The 21,224-nt window shown below is 42.9% G+C and overlaps 2 protein-coding genes across 6 annotated transcripts; one reads left to right on the top strand and one right to left on the bottom strand.

Moving 5' to 3' along the window:
- Positions 1-1,502: 1,502 nt before the first annotated feature.
- plxnc1 (plexin C1) lies at positions 1,503-13,821 on the top strand. The gene is made up of 20 exons (XM_027285390.1): positions 1,503-1,718; positions 2,120-2,290; positions 2,367-2,537; positions 2,719-2,815; positions 2,897-2,998; positions 3,622-3,725; positions 3,837-3,878; positions 3,969-4,093; positions 4,402-4,600; positions 5,451-5,597; positions 7,971-8,139; positions 8,479-8,579; positions 9,683-9,758; positions 10,618-10,652; positions 10,734-10,829; positions 11,209-11,372; positions 11,488-11,635; positions 11,809-11,949; positions 12,027-12,101; positions 13,175-13,821. Exons 1-20 carry the CDS (start codon positions 1,518-1,520, stop codon positions 13,277-13,279), a joined length of 2,469 nt encoding a protein of 822 aa, XP_027141191.1. The 5' UTR covers positions 1,503-1,517; the 3' UTR covers positions 13,280-13,821.
- cep83 (centrosomal protein 83) lies at positions 13,543-21,112 on the bottom strand. 5 transcript variants are annotated; one of them, XM_010745420.3, is made up of 16 exons: positions 20,996-21,112; positions 19,853-20,057; positions 19,604-19,754; positions 19,400-19,492; positions 18,951-19,082; positions 18,623-18,874; positions 18,400-18,531; positions 18,153-18,267; positions 17,840-17,984; positions 17,575-17,724; positions 17,386-17,461; positions 17,136-17,293; positions 16,899-17,028; positions 16,591-16,694; positions 16,186-16,375; positions 13,543-14,159 (listed from the first exon to the last, which is right to left on the bottom strand). In XM_010745420.3, the coding sequence occupies exons 2-16, from the start codon at positions 20,050-20,052 to the stop codon at positions 14,022-14,024; spliced, it is 2,166 nt and encodes a 721-aa protein (XP_010743722.3). In that variant the 5' UTR covers positions 20,053-20,057; positions 20,996-21,112; the 3' UTR covers positions 13,543-14,021. The 5 variants fall into 5 exon arrangements, with proteins under 5 accessions (XP_010743722.3, XP_019132161.2, XP_027141192.1 ...); XM_019276616.2 differs by having other exon boundaries at positions 20,965-21,083; XM_027285391.1 differs by lacking the exon at positions 20,996-21,112 and adding an exon at positions 20,751-20,958.
- Positions 21,113-21,224: the final 112 nt, after the last annotated feature.

Here is a 21,224-nt window from a genome sequence, read left to right as displayed (position 1 = left end):
AACAGTCAAAGTGTTAAATCTCGTGTCTTCTCTCTTTGTTTTTACTGTCATTAGGACCACATTTCCTGTACTACAGTATATAAGAAGTGTGTGTGTGATGTTCAGTAAACGAAGCATTTCCTCTTTAATTTGAAAAACACTAACATTTAAACATGATGTTTTAATTTGTTGACAAGTCATCAGAAAGGTTTTTATCATCATCATCTATGTTGGGAATATAAAAAAGCCAACCAATGCTGTCATACCTGCTCCAGGTGCTGCTTGGTGCAATACTTGTGCAGGATGGTGATGACTGGTAGGTGATTAGAGCATTACCATGGCAACTGTCATCAGGTAGGACAACACACACTACTTTGACCCAGCCTTTATTGGAACTGGAATGTCAAATTCAGGACTTCCCGTGTTACTCATACATACAGGAGATTGATCAGAGAGATGATACTGGTATTATTATTTTTTTGCATAAGGATCGGTGTTATAGAATCTTGAGAAAATATGCAGATTATAATGGGGAAAGTTTACAAGACTACAAGCCTAAGCATGTGAAAGAATAGTCTTCCTGATTGAGCTTCTACTTCTACTGAGCTGGTAGAGCTTCATTATAACTGACAAATTCATTTGGCATTACAAATTACAACACTGTCAAGACTAAAATCTATTAAAACAGTGAAAACTGAGTAGGTTATTTTAGGACCTGCCCACAGTGCTTTGTCACTAACTTTAACAGAGACCTATTCTAGGGAACAATGTTAGTAACTGAGCAACTGTTACAGTTTAAGGATCATCATGTGTGGAAAGATGGCCACTTCCCAAAAGTGATGTCTTTCATTAGACTACTTCCCTTTTTAGTTGCAACAACTGAAAGTGCCACTTCTGCCTTTGTTTTTGCCACCTAAGAAGCAACACTATTAAAAGACATGATAGTCAAGGTATGTTTTATTATAACAGTTGATGTACATATAGCCGTAACATACAAATAAAAACATGAACATGTAACGTGGCTTTCACTTTACATATTGGGAGGGTGCTAGTCGGCACTTGTTTGTTTGCTAGCTGCAGGGCTAAGAATGCCAATATTTTTACACTGGTTGAACACGTTGGTTCATCATGAAATTTATTATGAGTATTCACAGTCGTCAGAGGAAGACTCTTAATGGTTTTAATGACCTGCTTGTGTTTACCACACATGCCTCTCTTGTAGTCCAACCCCAGACCAAAATGTCAACTTGATATGTTGTTAAAAAACCACTAGGTTGACCTCTATGAAAGGTAGTGGGTATTCAAGATCCCCTAGGGATGAACCATAATGTTTTTGAGGACCATGTTAGTAACCCTTTTTTTAATGTTCTACAGGTAGCCACATTTTCAGGGTGGTTCTTATTTTGTCCAATCATATTGTAGAGTGTACTGAACACTGAAGCTACCAGGGGCCACGTGTATGTAGATGAAAATCCACATGTGGCTGCCACAGATGTATTTTTACCATCACATTATCGTATCACTATCATCATAAGAAAATGCTTTCTCTGGTATCGAATCTGTGCTCAGTTTCCTCTTCTCTGATTGGCTGCTGCTCTGTGTCCTGTAGTGGAAAGAGAAAGCTCACAGTCACAGGATCCCACCTAGAGTTTGTGGAAGGGATCGTACACGAACACAAACAGACAGACGTCAGACCTCCCATACAGGAAGTCAAACCTCCCAGAGACAGCAATTTACAGGTGGGTCTCTCCACAAACACAATGTTGCACTGCATTATTATCATCATCATCATGTCGTGCTGCATTACAGTACATCGTCACATTCATCCCAACATGCTAAAGTATAGCACATTAGACTGTTAAACTGCATTTCATCAAGTCACTTGTGTCTTTACAAATGTGCACAAGCATTTTCTGTTATGCTTCAGTATGTCACGTCACATCATCTAGTATTGTTATCTTCTCTGACATCACATTTATGTCTTACTGTGTTCAACCAGTGTCACTCTGTTTCCTTGTATTCTGTCGTATATCATCACATTACTGTGTTTATTATGTTAACATCTTCCTCATGTCATGCTATGGCATACACATGTATTCTATTATGTATAACACTAAATGTTTTTTTATATTCTCTACAGACTCTCACTTATGAGACACCTGCAGCTCCAAAGGGGATTTCTACAAGCACAATGTCCCTGAAAGTAGCCAATGAACTCTTGCCCTGCTCCACAATAAACTACTATCCAGAGCCCGAGTTCATCAGTTTTACATCCACACAGACAGGGAACGATGTCCGCATCACCATACAGGTAATGCATATATTTCTAGCAAACATGCACAAACATATGACATAAACATATCAAATGTTTTTGTTCCTGTTGTCAGAAAAAGGCAGACAAACTGGAGATAACCACAGCAGAGTTGTCAGTGTGGGGCGTTCAAGATGAAAAAGAATACCCCTGCATCATGGAAGACAAAGAAAAAAGTAACGAGACTGACTTCTTTATCTGTGAAATTCAACAGACACCCAGCGCTTTCAAACTTCAAATGTTAACGGTAAATCTCTCATACTAAGCCAGATAAATAAAATACAGATGTTATATGATAATAACAGCGGGACAGTATAGTACGGGTTGCCATGCAATAGTTACTAAAAGTTCACTTTAAGTTGTAGTAAACATGTATTTGTGCTGACTAAAATTTCTTTCAAATGTTGTGTGATTATTGCTTTTCACAGATTAAGTATGGAGACAAGACTGTAACACTGACCCAAAATTCTAATCTGCTCCTTCTGATGCTGCTTGTCCTTCTGCTGATACCCTTCGTTATTGTTTGTAAGTACCCAAAGTATGGTTATGAGATTTCACAGGAAGATTATCTTCTATTTTATTCATCTGTGTGATCTTGTCTTTCAGTGGTGGTTATCGTCTATCGGAGGAAACAGGAGAAGCTCACTCGTCAGATGAACAAGCGTATGGAAGACCTGGAGCTCGACATCAGGAATGACATTAGACAGGGTCAGTAACAAATTTTTACAACATTTTACAATGTATCTGTAGTACAACGGTGAGGTAGGAGTCCATTAGACTACAGACTTTTTAGTTTTCTCTTTCCACCAGAACAGTAGCTGTGGGTTACAGTACAGATGGATGTGGGTGAAGGTTGATAAATGGCCTCAAGTGATGTCACTTGAGTCAGTGACAGTTGGGGATGTAGACTACAAGTTTGAAAATGAAAAGAATCTGAGGGTATGGTTAGAAAGTAGTGAGCTTATCAGATCACTGTAGCCCACTCCCCACCTCTACTTGATAAATTAGCCACTGTTAGCATAGCATAACCAAGTCTCTGATCAAACTGTTAACAGCATCTGTAACTGTGACCGAGCATCATGGGTATTGGAGGCACTGGGTTTTGAAACTGATGGTTCATGATATTCTCACAAGCATATTAGCATTAGCAACAACGCTACTCTAAGCTGGTGAGCATGGTAAATGTTATTGCTGCAGCCAGTAAACACCACCATGTTGCATGCACCACTGTTAAAATGTTTATTCCATTCATGCACAATGAGATTTAATGTTACTGAACACACAGGCCGAGGTAATCCTTAAAAGCAGCCTCACCTAACTGTGCTCTGCAGGTTTTGTGGATCTGCAGACAGAGAAAGCTGACCTGCTGGAAAATGTTGGAGCAATTCCTTTTCTGGACTACAAGCACTTTGCCTCCAGGATCTTTTTTCCTGAGGTACAGTGGAGCTAGAGAGAAAGCAAATGTTCATTTCTGCCTAACCAATGTTGTACATTGTGAAATAATAACAACATAATGATAACATTCCTTTTTGTTCCTGTTTTCCAGAGTTCATCTTTGATGACAATGTGCATCAAAGACATTGGTCAGGTAGGTTTTTACACCAGCATATTGTTGTTGTTGGTACCATGTCAGTGTAAGTCCGTCAGTGATGTGATGTTGTATCTGATCTGAAATCAGGATGTGGTGAAAGTTCAGCTTGACGAGTGTTGCCAATGCTTGTCCAGGCTGATCCAGGACCAGCTCTTCCTCACATCTATGGTGCACGCTCTGGAGGAGCAGAAGAGCTTCACCATCAAAGACAAGTCAGTTTGTGTTGTTTTATTGTACATGACTGTCTCCTCTATTCAGTATAAATAACAATATACATCTTACCAGTTACCTTCTTGTCTGCTTTTCAAAAACACTCTCATCTTGTCTTCAGTCCTTCAGTCCTAGACTAGTCTGCTTGATTATTTTAACCTTCAGTTTCAGCTTTTTAAGACTAATTTAAGAAGACATTTAACTTTCTGTCTAACTAATACTTGAGTCTGCTGAACTATTTTGTTCTCTCTTTTCATGTGCCACGTTCTTGCCTACTTTTGGCTCCTGACCTCCGTCTTCTCTCCACCAGGTGTGCACTGGCATCATTACTGACAGTAGCGCTCCACAACAAGTTGATGTATCTGACGGAGGTCATGGAGGCTCTGCTGAAGGCTTTGATGCAGCAGAGCAGCAACGCTCAGCCCAAATTGCTGCTACGACGCACGGAATCCACTGTGGAAAAGCTCCTGACCAATTGGATGTCCATCTGCCTCTATGGCTTCCTCCGGGTCAGTAGAAATGCATAGGAATTTGTAACTTTGTGATTTAGCGCCCGCTGTTACAGAGTGCAATACCACTGTGGACAGTTATACACATGCATTTGTTACTCATAATCAAAAGCTATGAGAGTTTTTATTTCACAAAGCTCTCACCAATGACTTCTTGCTCGGTCACTCTCTTTTTCTCTTCTGAGCTTCCTCTGTCTTTTTCTTCAGTCTCTTCGCCGTAGAGGCTGCTAATCCTGGTTATAACTAGATATGCAGATCATGCATCAGAATCCAAGTGTTGAAACCAAATGCTTATACAATTGCGGTCTTTCCCAATTTGCACAATAAATATATCCTGTGGTGCAAGAGAACTGTGTCTGGATAAAAGTTTTGCGCCGTGCACAAGCAAAGACATAGCTTTTCATCCTCGAACTATGCTATGCCCTCTGATTTGACCTTTTGTTGTACATAGGTTGTTGATCTTTTTTTTCTTTGACATGGCCTGTTGTGACCACACACATACGCCATAAATGTCTTACCACATCCTGCTCACTATAAACTTATCTGCCTACAAACCCAATACCTGCTTTAGGAAACAGCACCATGGTAATGCATATTATTTCTGTTGTCTATGCACACATCTTGTTACCTAAAGTATATATAGTTCATAGTTCAGTATTTTTACTTGGCTAGAGTGTGTATCATGCATGCAAATTCAGTCTTGTTCATAAACGTGTCAGTGCTGAATTCTGGCAAGCGTCAACTTGCAGTACTGTGTGGACTAAACCAGAATAAACCACCACTAAAAAAATTCCACTTACTGAACTTCGACTGACTGACTGACCGACTTCCTCTTTCTGATTTTGGACAGGAAAGTGTCGGCCAGCACCTGTTCCTGATGGTGAGCGCTGTCACGCAGCAGACGGCAAAAGGACCTGTGGACTGTGTGACAGAGAAGGCTCTGTACACACTCAGTGAGGACTGGCTGCTGTGGCAGGCTCAAGACTTCACCTCCCTGGTACGCACACAGACATACACTCCTACTTCAGTCCAGAGCAGGAGGTAATTTTATTTGTGGTGTGTCAGTACGTCACAAGTTTAGTTCTAACACGTGGAAGCAATCATTAACACTTCCCAATTCTTAGTTCTGTTTTTGGTCTTTTAGTTTGTATAAAACTTCTTAACAGCTATATACAATATTTCCCAAAGATACACACTTTCAAAAATGCTGCTATCATATTTCATTTTTAAGTCGTGTGTCAGTGTTTGTTTTTTTGTGGTTTTTTCACACATCCATATTTGTGTTAACACTCTCAGGTCTGGACTGAGGCAACATCCTCATTGTTATGGTATCGTAACATTAAGGCTGTTTGCACATTAGAGACGGCTTGTCAGTGCACAGCAGTTGGCACAGAATCACTTCCCCTTCTATGTATTTTCAAGAGCTCTTTTTAACATGCAAAGCAGAGTACAGAGTACTTTTAGCTGAATTTCCTGAACGCAGCACAACAGAGAAGTTTTGAAATAGGTCTTGAAGCCCACCAACAAAAATATCAGATTAGTGAAGTGAATAAAGTGAAAATAAACTGGAATTTTATCACGCTATATTTAACTTTATTCAAATTTAGACTCAACAACCGTTTTGTAGTGTCAGGAGTTTTAGGGTTGGAGTAGTTTCTATCAGGAAATATCTGCTTGCTGTCAAACATGAAAAAACAGGATAAAGGAAAATAAATGTTGTTAAAGTTTTGGGTTTATCAATAAGCTGTTCTTATGTCCAAAATGTAAAGGATTTTTCAACCTGCAGCTTTTTGGCAAAAACAAGATTTTATCAGCTTAAATTCATCAAAGTCACAGCAGATGCTGGAGCTAAGCATTTACAAGTGGATAGTTTTACGTGGGAAGACTTTGCATACAGTGCTTCCTGTACGCTTATGCGCTGCTTCTGATGAAACTCAATCAAATTTTAAGATGTGACAGAACCCGTTTAAGGATGCAGCTCCTCAATATCAGATGCTTGATGAAAACACTTAATTCAAAGAAGTGGAATGTCTCAGCATTTGTCATCACATTAATGAGCCCACATAGTGTAAGAACAAGCTTTCTTTGAACACACCCTACTCCTCAAAGTTAGATAGAGAGGTTCATGACACTGGATGCAGACGCACATAGTGCTGGGTAATAGCATCAAATTTAAATAAAAAATTGAATAGAAATTCACGTTAAGATGTGTAGATAACAGGATGATTTAAATGACAACATGTTTGAAAACACAACACTACAACATCCATTAAATCAGTGCTTCTTAACCTTTTTGTCTTGTGACCCATCGTCAACAGTCGGATATAAGCAAGTCAAGCAACGATTAGAGGAACGTCATTTCATTCTGTGTTGAAAACCGCCAGAGAAAAATCATCTAAAGCACTTGATGGAAGCTGACGCAGTATTTCTCTACTTGTGGGGACGTGTGCAGTTGTCTCTTTTACACAGAGAGACCTGAAACTGAAGCAGAACTTTATTTAGTACTTGTGCAATCTACTTCTTTGTGATTCTGAGGGTTTGAGAGTGAACCAGCATATGTCTCATATGACACGTCAAATGTGGGTTAAAGGTGCATCAGTAGAGCTGATTCATGCTACACACGTGATAATGTACTGTGACGACGTGTTTGTTCTTCCAAACTTAGAGTAGTTTGTTATGAGGATTGTGCAGCACTCCTCTGAAAAAAACATGTTTCTGTGCAGCAATGAGAAGTTTTAGATATATCTGAGTTATCTGATGACACACTGCTAATGCTCAGCCATTTGCAGTAGCCGGCACAGCCTGCCCACAAACTGCAAATAACTACAAACCTGCAACAATGTCTTATCTGTTGAGTTTCCCCTCTGTGGTCCCCTCACATGTAGCACTTCACTCTGTTGCACGCTCGGTACTCTGTGTTCCCTCTTCTTTTACACTTCTTTCTCTCTGCTGCTATAGTGACAGTCACACACATTTGATCTGATCTAACAAACCACCATCTGACTCTGCTGCTCATTCCCATCCATTAGTCGGTGCGTACATTAGTGGCAAAGCCATGAAAGCCTTTCATTAACCACACCTTTCCTCTGTGATCCCTTATGAAACGTGTTGTTTCAATGCTGTTTGCACCATGGGAAAACTGAGGTTAGAGTTGGTGGTTATGTAGGTGGTGTTTGGTAAGAAGCAAAGCAAGTATAAACCATTCACACTTGCACTCCAGCATAGATTCGAGACTCTGTGTATCTGAGTGTATACGTCTCCAAATGAATGATGTAATCTAGCACACACTGGGAGATAGTTGCTTAAATTGCGTCTGGATATAAAGATCACATAACAGTGAGGTGTCATTGTTTCTGCATGTTGTGTACAGAAGCTGAAGGTGCTGTTTGCGGTGGGAAGTGATGGAGAGGTCAGCGAGCCTCTGGAGGTCAACGCTCTCAGCTGTGACACTGTGGAGCAAGTCAAAGAAAAAATCCTGTCCACCTTCAAGGCCAAATTTGGGTTCCCCTACAACACCCCCCTCAGGGAGGTTTGTATCGGTAAGCAACAGACGCTTCTTTTTAGTCCTGTATCTTTAAATACTGAGACCAGTGAACTGACGCGACCAACAAGTCTTGTCTATGAAGTCAAAGTTGATGTATCTTCTTCCTCTTTGCCACAGAATTCCATTGTTGTCTAAAAGTTGTTAAAAACACGGTAGTAACTGTCGCACTATCGCACAGGGTGACCCGTTTCTTCGTTACTGTAAAGACTCCACCTTTGCTTCCGTTTGAGCAACATTCACTACAAACTGTTTGTAGCTGTTTTGTGGAGATATTTTTGAAGATTTATGCCCTTTCACTCTAACCACAAATCAATCCCTGTTTTCCGCCCACCAGAGTATGAGACGAACGGATCATTTGTTTCTCTTGAGGAAGTGGATAAGAGCTCTGAGGTTATTGGGGAGGTGACAATGCTCAACACACTCAAGCACTACAAGGTGAGAAGTTATTTTTAGAAAGGCAAAAAAACAAACCCTCATTGCCACTACCTTATTTTAATATCGACAGATTAGATCTAACAGGAAAAGGCAGAATAGTTTCATATGGCACCCAAACAGCAGCAAGAACATCTAAAAGGTGACACATTATGTACACACAGACACAGGGTGTAAAATTAGCAGCAGCTAAAAGCCAAATGCTGGTAAAATGTGCAAGGGCAGTGTTAGATCTTTGCTTCATTCAACAGTGGCAGTCTATTGAGATGCTGATAAAACTTGAACATTCAATCACTATTGGGCTGGTGGAAAAAAATGGGACCTTTCACACAAAAAACGCTGCTAATACACCAAAGTGGTCTGTGTGGTGTTATCCGACATCAGTCAGGCTTTCACTGTGCCCAACACTTTCACTCTGCTGTCTGGGGACTTGACTGAGAAATGTACTTTAATGCTTCAGTGAGAGGAGATGGGAATCTCTTCGCCGTCTCACTTTGTTATTAAAGCTGACAAGAAGAGAGAATTTTGAGATAAAAGAGAAGAAACATATTGAAGGAAGAGTAGCTTGTAATGGCTTCATAATGGAATCCATCCATCCATCAAAGTACCATCAGAGCTACCAGAAAGAAGAGTACCAGAGAACTTTTCTGCACATGATTAGTCAAGCAAGAAACAATAGAGTTTTGCTGTTTGAGGAAATCCTTGTTATACCCAGTTCTGTGTGTGTGTGTTCTAATTAAAGTAGAAAAATGTCAAGTCAAGAAGTTTTCTCAAGTTCCTGAAAAGCTGAGGTTGAACATCTCCTTGAAACATCAACACCTGGGTCCAGTACAGACCCAAGTGTCTCTGTGGGGTTTCTGTGGGTGACAGAGGTTTCCTTTTACATGCCCAACAATAAAAGGAAACACAGCAGGAGGTCAAAATCAAAGAATGGCAGATTGTACTGACACAGTTATATATATGTAGAAATGTAGTCATTTTGTAGCATTGAAGGCTTTTGGTGCATTTTTGAACAAATGATGTAAAATGAAAAAATATATATATTTTAATTCATTTTATTTCATTTATTGACCTTTCTGTGTGTTGGTCTGTTTGTTGTCCTGCAGGTTCCTGATGGAGCGACGATCAAAGTGCTTTCGAGGAAAACTCATCCTCCTCTGAGCCCGCAGGGAAGTGTGAAAGGTGCAAGCAGAGAGGGGAAACACTGCTGACTAACACTTAAATCGTTTTGTGAAATATGCGTATTGATGAAAATATCAATACAACTGTCAAATGACTGTGCAGTAATTATTGAGATAGAGTCAGGAAGGGATTAGCTTAGTTTAGCATGAAGACAGGAGGGGAACAGCCAGTCAGACACAGGACAAGGTTCAGACATACTTCTAAAGTTTATCTTATTTATCAAATGTCCCATTCCTTTAATTTTACTGAGAGAAAAAACTCCTGTTGGATCCTGAATTTAGAAAAAAATTGTCATAATGCTACATCAATAAGCTTTAGCTGGCATATTCAAATTAGTACCTACTAACTGGAAATCAGAAACCGTTAACCATCTATTCCACAGATAAATCACTAGCTGTTAGCTTCTGGTACTAAACCTGGTGTCATGTTGACCATGCTTATTCAGTATGTTTCAACATCATTTCAACTCAAGGTCATCTTACTAGTTTTTTTTGTGAGCTTTCAACCACTTCTTACAGTCTTAATCAGCAAGTGTAACAGGCTGAGTTATCATCATGTGATACGACTTGATGGCTGAGTCAGAAGACCTTGAAAGCAGCTGAAAGCTCCGGACCTTGAATTGCTTTGTGGCACGTGTTCCTAGCTGAAAAGTGGAACACAAGCAGCTCTGCAAACATGGCTTTTTTTTTACTCCCCGTACTGTGACTGCCATCAGCAACCAACTGTTACAAAATGACAATTACAAAATGACATCTTTAATAAATCTGTAGCCACCAAATCAAATGCTAGTTGGCAGAAGAAGAAGTAAATTCACTCTGCTAGTGATCTCTGTTGATTTCTGTTCTTATTTTTCCTTCAGATGACGAGAACTTCTCTGGAAAATATTTCCACCTGGTTAGTAGCAGTTTGATTTGATGATTCACCTCTGCAAACGTAAAACACACAGAGGACTCATTTAATGCTTCTTCTCTGCAGATCGATCCCGATGTCGTCGAGGACCAAAGAAAGAACCCAGAGAGGAAGAAGTTAAAACTGAAGGAAGTGCACCTCACCAAACTGCTCTCCACCAAGGCAAGAGGAACGAGTGACAGTGCCTCATTTTTCTTAAACACGCACCAACACCAGCAGAACTGATACCAGAATCAGTGTCTCACATGCTTATTTTTAGCCGCAGTGTTAATGTTTCGGTAAGAGTAACAAAAATGGCATGCTAACATTTACACAGGACGTATAACCTGAGTGGCACATTAGCAGAGCAGCAGCAGTGTCAGTGTGTGTTGAGGCACAGTAGTGGGTTTAAGACACGAGTAGGTCAGCTGTGTTTCAGCACTGCCTTCAACCGTTGACATTAGTAATCCAGCGTACAGCTTTTCGTGCGCGCCTTTCTTTTCTGCTCATCTGAACTATAAAACAGAGCAGAAAAAGATGTTAGCTTGTTCTTTCTCTTCAGGTGGCAGTGCATTCATTTGTGGAGAACCTGTTCAGATCTATCTGGGGGATGCCAAACGGCAGAGCCCCGCACGCTGTCAAATACTTCTTCGACTTCCTGGACAGTCAGGCAGACAACATGAAGATCACCGACCCAGATGTGCTGCACATCTGGAAGACCAACAGGTATGGCTGAGTCATCAAAAGTACTGTGGGTACTGCGGGCAAATTAAAGTCTTGTAGGCAGGTGATGCTACTGCAGTCAGCTGAACTTGTTTTTCTTCTGCGGTAACTGTAACAGCTTGCCCCTGCGCTTCTGGGTCAACATTATGAAAAACCCTCAGTTTGTCTTCGACATGGAGAAGACTGCAAACTTGGATGGCTGCCTGTCTGTCATCGCTCAGGCTTTCATGGACTCTTTTTCTCTTAGTGAGATTCAACTAGGGAAGGTAAAGTCCAAGACAAGTATCTCAGAATGTGTTATTACAGCAGAAGTGCAGGGAATCCAGTTTTCTTTTCTTTGTTGGCACAGAGATGGAATCAATGGTGGATCAACACTAGTATGAAAATAAAACCATGCAGGAGATGATTCACACTCACCTTGAATAATTTTGTGTTCCAGCACGCGCCAACCAACAAGCTCCTCTACGCCAAAGACATTCCCAAGTTCAAACAGGAAGTGAAGGCTTACTACAAGCAGGTCAGCGAGCAGTCACAAGTCACAGACTCAGAATTCAAGGACTTCCTGCAGGAGTCGTCAAAGGTAATGTCAAGTTCAGTTCAAAATCTTAAAGAAGCTGCACTGTGGAGACCAGCAGTGAACGGATGACTGTTTTTCAGAAACATGAAAACGAGTTCAATGAAGCTGCAGCCCTCCGCGAGCTCTACAAGTTCATCCAGCAATACTTCACAGAGGTCAGTTACCTTCATGGGGCTTTTGTGTTCAGCTTCAAATCACTTTGAACGTTTTTGTGTGATTTCTAATGGAGAATAAATGCTTTAGGTGATGCCAACATGAACTGCCAATGACGCTGGAGATGCCACTTCTCGTATTGTTCTAAATACATTTAGTTGCACTTTGAACTAGGCCTGTCATAATACTTACATGATCACCTGACTGCAATTATTTGAGTTGACCGCTTTCATTTTGCACATTGACAAAACAATCATTTTTCCAATATTAGAAATATCAAAACAAGTACAGTCTGAACACAGTGTGGCAAATAAAACAGATATAAGGAAGCAAAAACACGTAAACTGGACAGGTTGTTGTCTTCAAAGCTAGATGTTGTCTTCCCTAAGAGCAGACGGTTTAGAATTGTTGCACAATTTAATCTGACCCAACACGTCCAGTTTTATAATATTTGCTACATAATTTAGTAGTTAATTTAAGTCTCCACCATCCATAAACTGTTGCTTCCACTAATTTTTCTACTTAGATAACATGCATCCATCTTAATACTAGACACAGAGGAGTATGAGCTTATGAGCTTATTTAATAAATCATTATATTTATTAAAATAAGTAGGTATGGTAGAAAGTTAGAAATGTGTTTATTTGTGTTGCTGGTTTCTGCTTCATCAACCACAACTGGTTCTAGTTTACCCATATTTGACTTGCTGTCTCCATGGACTGAGACACACGTTGGCATCAGTAGTGAAGAGTGACTTTCTGAAACCACACTGTGACATGAGACGTGTGTGTGTGTGTGTGTATAGAGGAAATGAGAGTTTGAGCCTTGCGATTTGCTGCGTTTGTCAGGCTGTTTCCTGTTTTTGCCTGCAGAGCGGCACATTTTCCAGCACTCTTTTCTTAAGAGCAGTACAGAGAATTTGACTTGTTTTATAAAAACCTGCACTCTTGAACCATGCGTCACATTTTGAAGATGGCTAAGACTGCCTGACAAGAGAAAACTTTTAAAAACAAGTGGTACTCAAAGAATCCCATCTTATAACAGCTCATCTCAGCACTTTTGTCCTTTTCTACAGATCCGAGAGAAGTTGGACCAAAACGGAGCTCCTACTGAGCTGATGGAGCAACTACATCACGTCAAAGACTTGTTTGACGGACTCAAAAGCTGCTCCTGGGACTGAACATGCATGACACGTTGAGAGAAAAACGTTTCACGAAACGGAGAACCCGAGGATACCTTTGTCCAGCATGAATCATCCCCTGCTACTGACATGGAGATGAGGAGTTAAATTGTCCCAGAGAAGCTAGAGGAGCTGCTAACAATGGCAGTAATCTCAAGTGTCAGTGGGGAGTGTCTTATGATAAATTGCACGTGACATGACAAGAAGTTTTTAGGTATTAAATTGCTTTTTAAGATGCTGACGTGAGGCACATCAACAGTCAGTAGCTGGACACTTTTAATGAATGCAGTTTGGCTCTTGTGTCTCATGGACTTTCAGTTCTCTGCTGCAGTTTCACAGTGAAACTCCAGAGGCCCAAAATACACTGACACAAACCAGAACCACAGATACCAGAGAAAAGTTCATCATTCAATCGTTGTTTCAATACTCAACTCAAGTACAACAGTCTGTACAAACATTGTGCAATTCACAGCCTGCAGTGTGTTAAACCTTTGTATCAAGTCATTCATTAAAAAAAAGCAAACATCTCAATACAAAATCAACCCCTGAGGATGTCATGGTCATCTTTACAAAAGAAGGTGCTGCAGCATTTCAAATGTCACATTAGAAAGACAAAAATTCATTTTCATGGAAGTACACCGATAAATAACACAGGTGATAAAAGACACCATCTGACTCTGTATTCAAAATGCAAGTCCAATGGGAAATTGTGTGGGAGGAGGAGGGGGCGTGGAGACAGAGGTCAAAGGTCAGGCTGGGGTGTTGTCTCACGGTCCCTCTGCACCAGAGATCCCAGTTCCTCCAGCTGCTGCTGCTGGGCACTTTCCAGGTCTTCCAGTCTGCGACGGAGCAGAGACAGCTCCCTCTGATGCTGCTCCTCCTGCAGATTAAAGAGGAAGAACATGTCAGAACAGACTCAATGATTCCCTCTGACACACACACACGCACGCACGCACGCACGCACGCACGCGCACACACACCTTTAATTTGACCACTTTTGGGGACACAGCTTTTGTCCCTAGTTAAACATGTCTCTGAAGTCAAAGCCACATGTCATGTTGAGGTGATTTTCACACTTGCACCCTGCTTCCTGTATTTTCATTCGCACTGTTAGTAAACGCCCTTTGGTTGGTTTTTAATGCGGTGAAGATGCACTGCTTCCACACAGATTCTTTAACGTATGATCTAATACATTTTGTACCTGTGAAGACTTAACCCATGCACTGCTGGTTTAGCTGTGACATTTCATAAAATATTATGTATTATCATGTATGCTGCTGCTTCAGTTAGTGATCCGACATTTTAATGGATGACCTTCAACAAACCACTGAGAGGAGGTGTGTGCGCTTCGCACTCAGCTGTGTGTTTCGAAGAAAGACGCTGACAGAATGAAACAACCCGTGTGCTCCATTTCCTGTTTCTGTCTCTCCTCTGTGGTGTTTATTTACACAATATTATAATCTACAGTTGAAACCAGAAATTTACATACACTATATAAAATAACACATTTGCTTTTTTTTCCCTCACTGTCTGGCATGAAATCAGTCACTTTTCCTGTTATAGGTCTGTTAGGATTACCAAAATTATTTCTTTTTGCTAAATGCCAGAATAATGAGAAGGATTTTTAATTACTTTCTTCAAAGTCAGAAGTTTACATACACTAAGATTACTATGCCTTTAAACAATTTGGGAAAGACCAGATGATGATGTCATGCCTTGGAATCTTCTGATAGGTGTGTCTCTAATTAACTCAAATGTTGTTAATAAACCTGTGGAAGTATTTAAAGGCACACCTGAAACACACAGCTTATTTGTGTAACATAATGGGAAAGTCAAAAGAAATCAGCCAAGCTATCAGGAAGAGAATTGTGAACTCTTGTGGAGTCTGGTTCATCCTTGCAATTTCCAGATGCCTGAGGGTGCCACGTTCATCTGTTCAAACAATTATATGCAAGTATAAACACCATGGGAATGTCCAGCCATCTTACCGCTCAGGAAGGAGACGGGTTCTGTGTCCCAGAGACAAACGTGCTTTGGTCCGAAAGGTGCATATCAACCCGAGAACAAGAGCAAAAGACCTTGTGAAGATGCTGGCTGAAGCTGGTAAGAGTGTGTCATTACAATGGGGGACACAATAATTGTTGAGTTAGGTCTGACAGCTGTTTTTAACTAATTTTTGGGTGCGGAATCCAAAACTAATCTCAGTTTTTCTCTATCCCATCACGTTTCTGAACTATAGGATCCTTTTTTCTTAAAAAAAAAAAATCTGAAAAATACTGTACTTAATAGATATGTACTTGTTTTCACTAAACAAAAGTCTGCGCAGTGATCTTTTTGCTCTCACCAAACCATGGGGATACCAAATGCCAACTTATCACGTGTTCCTTCGGTCCACATCTGTAAACTCTCAGCACACTGCACACTTTGTGAGGGACCCATGGCTTGTCTTGATCACTGAGTTTTACTTTAAAATATGAAAAATATGCTTGTTTGACAAATGCACTCTTTGCCCTCTGACTTGAAATGGTGAAACTAGCACAAATACAGCAAAAGGAGTCAGGGTTGTTTAGGCATTTACGACGAGAAGTAGCTGTGGTCTGACGAAACTAAAATCAAACTGTTTGGCTACTGAAGCAAGACAACATCAGCCAGGAAATTAAAGTCTGGGTGCAAATGGGTCTTCCAGATGGACAATGACCCAAAGCATACTGCCAAACTGGTTACAAAGTGGCTTAACGATAACAAAGTCAATGTTTTGCAGTTGATCTCAATCCTAAAACAGGAAAAGTGTCTGATTTCATGTTAGACAGTGAGAAAAAAAAGCATATGTGTCTTTTTATATGGTGCATGTAAACTTCTGCTTTCAACTGTATGTACTGTTGCAAAACATTGTGTTCAGTGCTCACTGGTATGTTGGATAGTGGTCCCTCAGACCCGAGGAGGAGGAAGGGCGTAGGTGAGGTGGTCAGGAAGGCGGGGCCGGCGCTGTAGGGACCCTGGCCACCCAGTAGTAGGCGTCGAAACTCGTTGTGTCTCCGCTGAAGCTCCTTCAACCGTCTGCTGAGCTGAGCTTGCTCCTCTGAGAAAGATGAACGCCTGGACAGAGAGGGGAAAAATAGTCTGCTATCAAGCCCTGTGACTGGCTCCATGTAGTTTTCTAATGTCTGATATTATGAAACACCTTTTGAATATTTGACACAGGGCCTGATTTTTCACAAGAAATCTCCATGGAGCAATGGTGACTCAGACTCTGGGCAGGTTAACTGTATGTATTCAGTCATACAATGACAAGACTTGTCAGATCTGTTTACTTCTTAGCTGCAGCTGCTTCCAGCTCCAGCTCTTCTATCTTGGCCTCCAGCAGCTGGATCTTATCCTGCAGTTTCTTCTCTTTGTTCTCTGTCAGAGTTTTCCTCTGTACAATACACACAACAAAGGAAAAAAAAAAACATCAAGTCTCTCCTAAGACTATTTCAATGTCACAGTGCTCAAAATGATGCATTCATGGGCAAAATAAGTAAAATAACATATTATAGATATTATTAGTGGCTCACTTGTGAACTCTCATACATAAAGACAGATGTTCTGAGTTTAAAGACGCTGTACGGAGCAGCAGTACCTTCTTCTGGGCCACTGCTGCCCTCTGCAGTTTCTCCTTGACCTGGGCGTATTTCTGCTGTAGCTCAGCGCCTCGCTCCTGCAGCTTGTGTTTCTCCTCCAACCACTCCACCCGACGGTCCTCCACAAGCCTGGAAGAGGAACGGCACACAGAGAGGAGAGAGACGGTGTTTTTTATTGAGAGCACTGTTCAGTTCAAGTTTAGCAGGTTTCCATGGCGACAGAGCAGCAGGTCTACCTCTCGGACTCGTGCTGGCTCCTCTCAGCCTGGGCTCGGGCTGTCCTCAGCTCCTCCCGGACTCTGTCCAGCGTTTCTCTCAGCCGCTGGTTTGTCTCCATCAGATCACTTTCAGAGTGAGACATTGTCCCCAGCTGGACACCCAGTTCCTGGTTCTGCTGTTGGCTCGCACAAACAGAAATTTATTTCAGGTGTGCAAACTCCCCTAAGTGACCTAAACAACGCTCTGAGGCGGTTGATGTGAACTTACCTGCTGTAGGTCAGCGATCTCTGCCTTCTGTCTCTCAAGCTCCTCCAGCTGGGAGCTTTGCTGCTGGAGTTTAGTTCTGAAGACACAAAACTATTTCAGCATATTTCATGTTTTTGTGTCAGTATTTCTGCCTTTTGTGTTACCCATAACTAAATGAAAAGATAACTCAAGGTCAGCATTCAGGCTGACCTCAGGTTCTGCAGCTCCCTGCGGGCTGACTCCTCTCCATGCTGGGCGCTGCGGAGGCGCTCCTCCCATTCCTCTTTCTGAGAGTGGTTTGCAGAGTCCTGCAGCGCCCTCTGCTGTTCCAGCGCAGCGAGATGGTTCTCCAACTCCAACCTAACAACCGAAAACGATAAGCAAAGTGAACTGTACCAGTGCCAGCGAAGAGGACGTATAAGTGACTGAGAAAAACACCAGATGACTGCTGGAGTGAATCCAAAGTCATTCTCACTTTTCCTCGTGCAAGGTCGCAGTTTTGCGGAACTCCTCCTCGCGGGCAGACTGCACCTTCCTGACAATCTCCCGCTCTTTCTCCACCAGGACTTCCTTGTGTCGCTCCACCGCAGCCTTCAACACCTCCACGTCCGCCTGCAGACCTGAGACGCAGGATGATACAAGACATCAAAATCAGAGCATATAATCGCTGGCTGCAAACAGTTGTTGGAGGGAAGGACCGCACACAAACAGAAACAGATAAACAGACAAGAGCTTGTTCCCTTCCTCCCTGCAGAGAGGGCCGTGTGTGATGAGGGTGTGATCCATACCGTCAGTCTGTCCCTGCAGTGTGTCTCTCTCCCTCTCCAACTCGCCTTTAGAGCGGGTACACTCCAGTTTGATGCTGGCCACCTCCAGTTTGTGTGAATGCTTCAGGCTTTCAATCTGAGAACCAGAGAACACAGAGAAAATCAGATTATTTAGATGAAGTACGTAGTAAGTTCACCTGGCATGGAAGCCCAGGCCAGGTGACGCTGTTAGTGTGGGTAAAACGTCTCAGAGGTTGGAGCAGCGCACCTGACAGGTGAGGGAGTTGACCTCTCTCTCAGCTTTGTGCAGGCGTCCGGTCAGCTGGCTGTTCTGCTCGTGGCTCTGATGAAGCTCGCTCTCCATCCGCTCCAGCTGCAGACGCAACGACTGACGCTCCGCCTGATCACACCGACAACAGGAAAAATAATTTAGAGCAAAATCTTAACGCAAAAGGAAATGTAATGTGACTCCAGGACTGATGCCGTCTCACCTCCAGGGACTTCACCGCAGCCTGAGACTCTGTTAGCTGTCTGATCTGGATGCGTTGGACATTCTCCGCCTGCTGGCCAGAGTTCTCCTTCTGGGCACGGAGCTCAGCCACCTCCGCCTCCAGGCCCTTCAGTCGCAGGTGGAGCTGAGCCTTCTCCCTCAGCAGAGCCTCCACTCGTTTCCCATCGCGCAGTGGGTCAGAACCCTGGTACTGAGCCACCAGGTCCTCCTTATCCTTCTCCAGACGAGAGATCTGACGCCGGGAAGAGGGCCGAATTAGCATGGACACTAGGATCGAACTGAAAAGGGTGGACGGGTGAAGCACCTACCTCCGCCTCATAGCGGATGGTCTTCTCCTCCAGCATGCGAGCGTGTTCCTCTCTCTGGTGGTCAAACTGGGACTTGAGAAAGGTGCAGTCGTAGCGCAGCTTGTTGTACTCAGACCTGTACTTCTCTGTCTCCTGACAAAGAAAGAACCACACACACACCAGCCCTGAATCAGTGAGAGGACAGAGGGAGCAATCAAGCAGGCGACATGGAAATGAGCCGCTGTGCCCTTGAAAGCAGAAAGGCAATCAACGCTAATCTCTTGACCGTTGCTATGGACTCAACCGTCACAGCTGCTAACGACAATTCAAAGCGTGTATTAGAGGAGTTCATCTGTTGATCCGTGTTCATTAGGTTAGGTTAAAAAAAACATTTAGAGAATCATGCACATGGATTACATAATGACAGAGGATTACACTTCTATGACACAGAAACGGACAAACTCTCTGACCTCCTCCAGTTTATTGAACCTCTCTCTGACTGGAGCCTCCATCTCCTGCTGCACCTGAGCTCTGAGCAACTCCAGTCGCTGAGGGGTCATCACCTGGTCAACACACACACACACACACACACACACACACACACATACATTTGTATCCAGAAGGTCAGAGTGGCACAGAGATTTGAAAGCAGTTTGGTTTGGAGTTTGGTTTACCTGCAGCCGGAGCTCCTCCACCTCCCTGGTCTTGTCCAGCAGCTCTCCTCTGAGCTCAGCCAGCAGCAGCTGCAGTTTCTCCTGCTGAGCCTGTCTGTCACTCAGCAGGCGCTTCAGCTCGCCCTGAGCCCGGGTGAACTCATCCTGCAAGCTGCAAAACCACTGAAACTGAGTCACAGTCAAGTACCGACAGACAGGAGTGCTAAAAGGATAGAATTAAAGTTCATATGAATTTGGATCCGGCTGTACCTGGCGTGTTCAGCCTTCAGTGTCTGATAGTTGGTCCTGTGGTTTTCGCACTTCATCCTCTCGTCGATTAACATCTTCTGGAGCTCCATCTCTGCTCCACCCAAACCAGCAGACAACCCCAGCATGGCTGCAGACTTCCCCATGCCGGGCTCCAGGTTCGGGACGAGAGGGGCCGACTGGCCGAAGGCGGAGGAGGTCATCGCACCTGTACAGGTTAGAGAGCCAGAGACAAGAAGAGATGAAACCAAGAGAGAGCGAGAGAGAGAGAGAGAGCTGTGTCTGTATCCGAGGAGGAAGAAGGTCTGTCCACAGCCTGTCTGAGTGTGCAGAGGTACCACACAGGCTAAACTGGGTCTGCTTTGTTGTCACTTAGTTACCATGGCTGCTTGGAGGAGAGTCCCTCAGCTGCTTGTTAAAATCACAACCTCTCCGAGTCAGTCTCAAGTGATTAGTCTGCTGCCAACACACACACACTGACATGAAGCATCGCGTGTGTGTGTGAACGAACAGCAGTTCACTTTTAAACAGCACCAGCACTACTTGTAGTTTTATTAGAGGACTCAAAGCCCCAGAGGCTCCAAAGCGTCACAACAAAAAGCAGACGCCGGCTGAGGTCCGTGGACAGCGGGCTCCCTTCAGAGACAGCCTGCAGTGTCACCTTCCACTGGAAACACGGTGTAATGTTTAACCTCCGAGTCAGCAGCTGTAGTAACGGTTCACGGTGTCCTCCGCTGGCTGCAGACTGACTTTCAAACCCGTCCAAAGCTTGGAGCTGGTTTCAAATGTCGCGCCCTCCGTCCCGCGACTCCACATGCTAACTAGCCAGCTAGCTGTTTCAGTGCGTCCATTATCGGACGCTACCTGCTTCCCGTATCGCCTACACATTCACGACAATTACCTTTAAACGAGCATCCGTCGACATTACTCAGACAGGTTTCATTAACGGGGATGCTGCAATTCAAACTGTTCTGAGCGGCGGGCTAAAAGTTAACAACTTAGCAAGCCAGGTAACCTAGTTAGCTTGCTAATATGGCTAACGTTATATACAACATTCAGGTTTAAAGCAACGAATTGGACCACACACAGTCCTGCCGAACAACACGGTCATTTACCCCGCACAGCTGGCTGCCAGAGGCCGCTTACCTCTCGGTCAACCTGGACTCTCTTTCCTACTTCGGTTTGTTGTGCTAGCCAGCTAATCTGTGAACTACAAACCGTGGGATCATGGGAAACGTTTCCCAGAGTGCACTGCTCTGGTTGAAAACAACTTCCACAGTCTGTCTATCTATCTATCTATCTATAGAGAGAGATTTGCTGTCATTTCAAATACTTATTAGCACACTATAGTAACCGATATATATCTTAAACCTAC

This window comes from Larimichthys crocea, chromosome XII (genome assembly GCF_000972845.2).
Source record: "Larimichthys crocea isolate SSNF chromosome XII, L_crocea_2.0, whole genome shotgun sequence".
Lineage (NCBI taxonomy): Eukaryota > Metazoa > Chordata > Actinopteri > Sciaenidae > Larimichthys > Larimichthys crocea.
Note: the sequence above shows the minus strand (reverse complement) of the source record. Positions and strands in the feature narration are given on the sequence as shown.

Coding starts and splice junctions, on each gene's coding strand:
- plxnc1 (XM_027285390.1), top strand. CDS start 1,518: ATGCTTTCTCTGGTATCGAATCTGTGCTCAGTTTCCTCTTCTCTGATT. Junction 2,816..2,896: donor GATACCCTTCGTTATTGTTT/GTAAGTACCCAA, acceptor CTTGTCTTTCAG/TGGTGGTTATCGTCTATCGG. Junction 8,580..9,682: donor ACACACTCAAGCACTACAAG/GTGAGAAGTTAT, acceptor GTTGTCCTGCAG/GTTCCTGATGGAGCGACGAT.
- cep83 (XM_010745419.3), bottom strand. CDS start 20,332: ATGTCAGTGTGTGTGTGTTGGCAGCAGACTAATCACTTGAGACTGACT. Junction 19,083..19,399: donor GGTTCAATAAACTGGAGGAG/GTCAGAGAGTTT, acceptor TTTCTTTGTCAG/GAGACAGAGAAGTACAGGTC. Junction 18,532..18,622: donor CTGCGGTGAAGTCCCTGGAG/GTGAGACGGCAT, acceptor CGGTGTGATCAG/GCGGAGCGTCAGTCGTTGCG.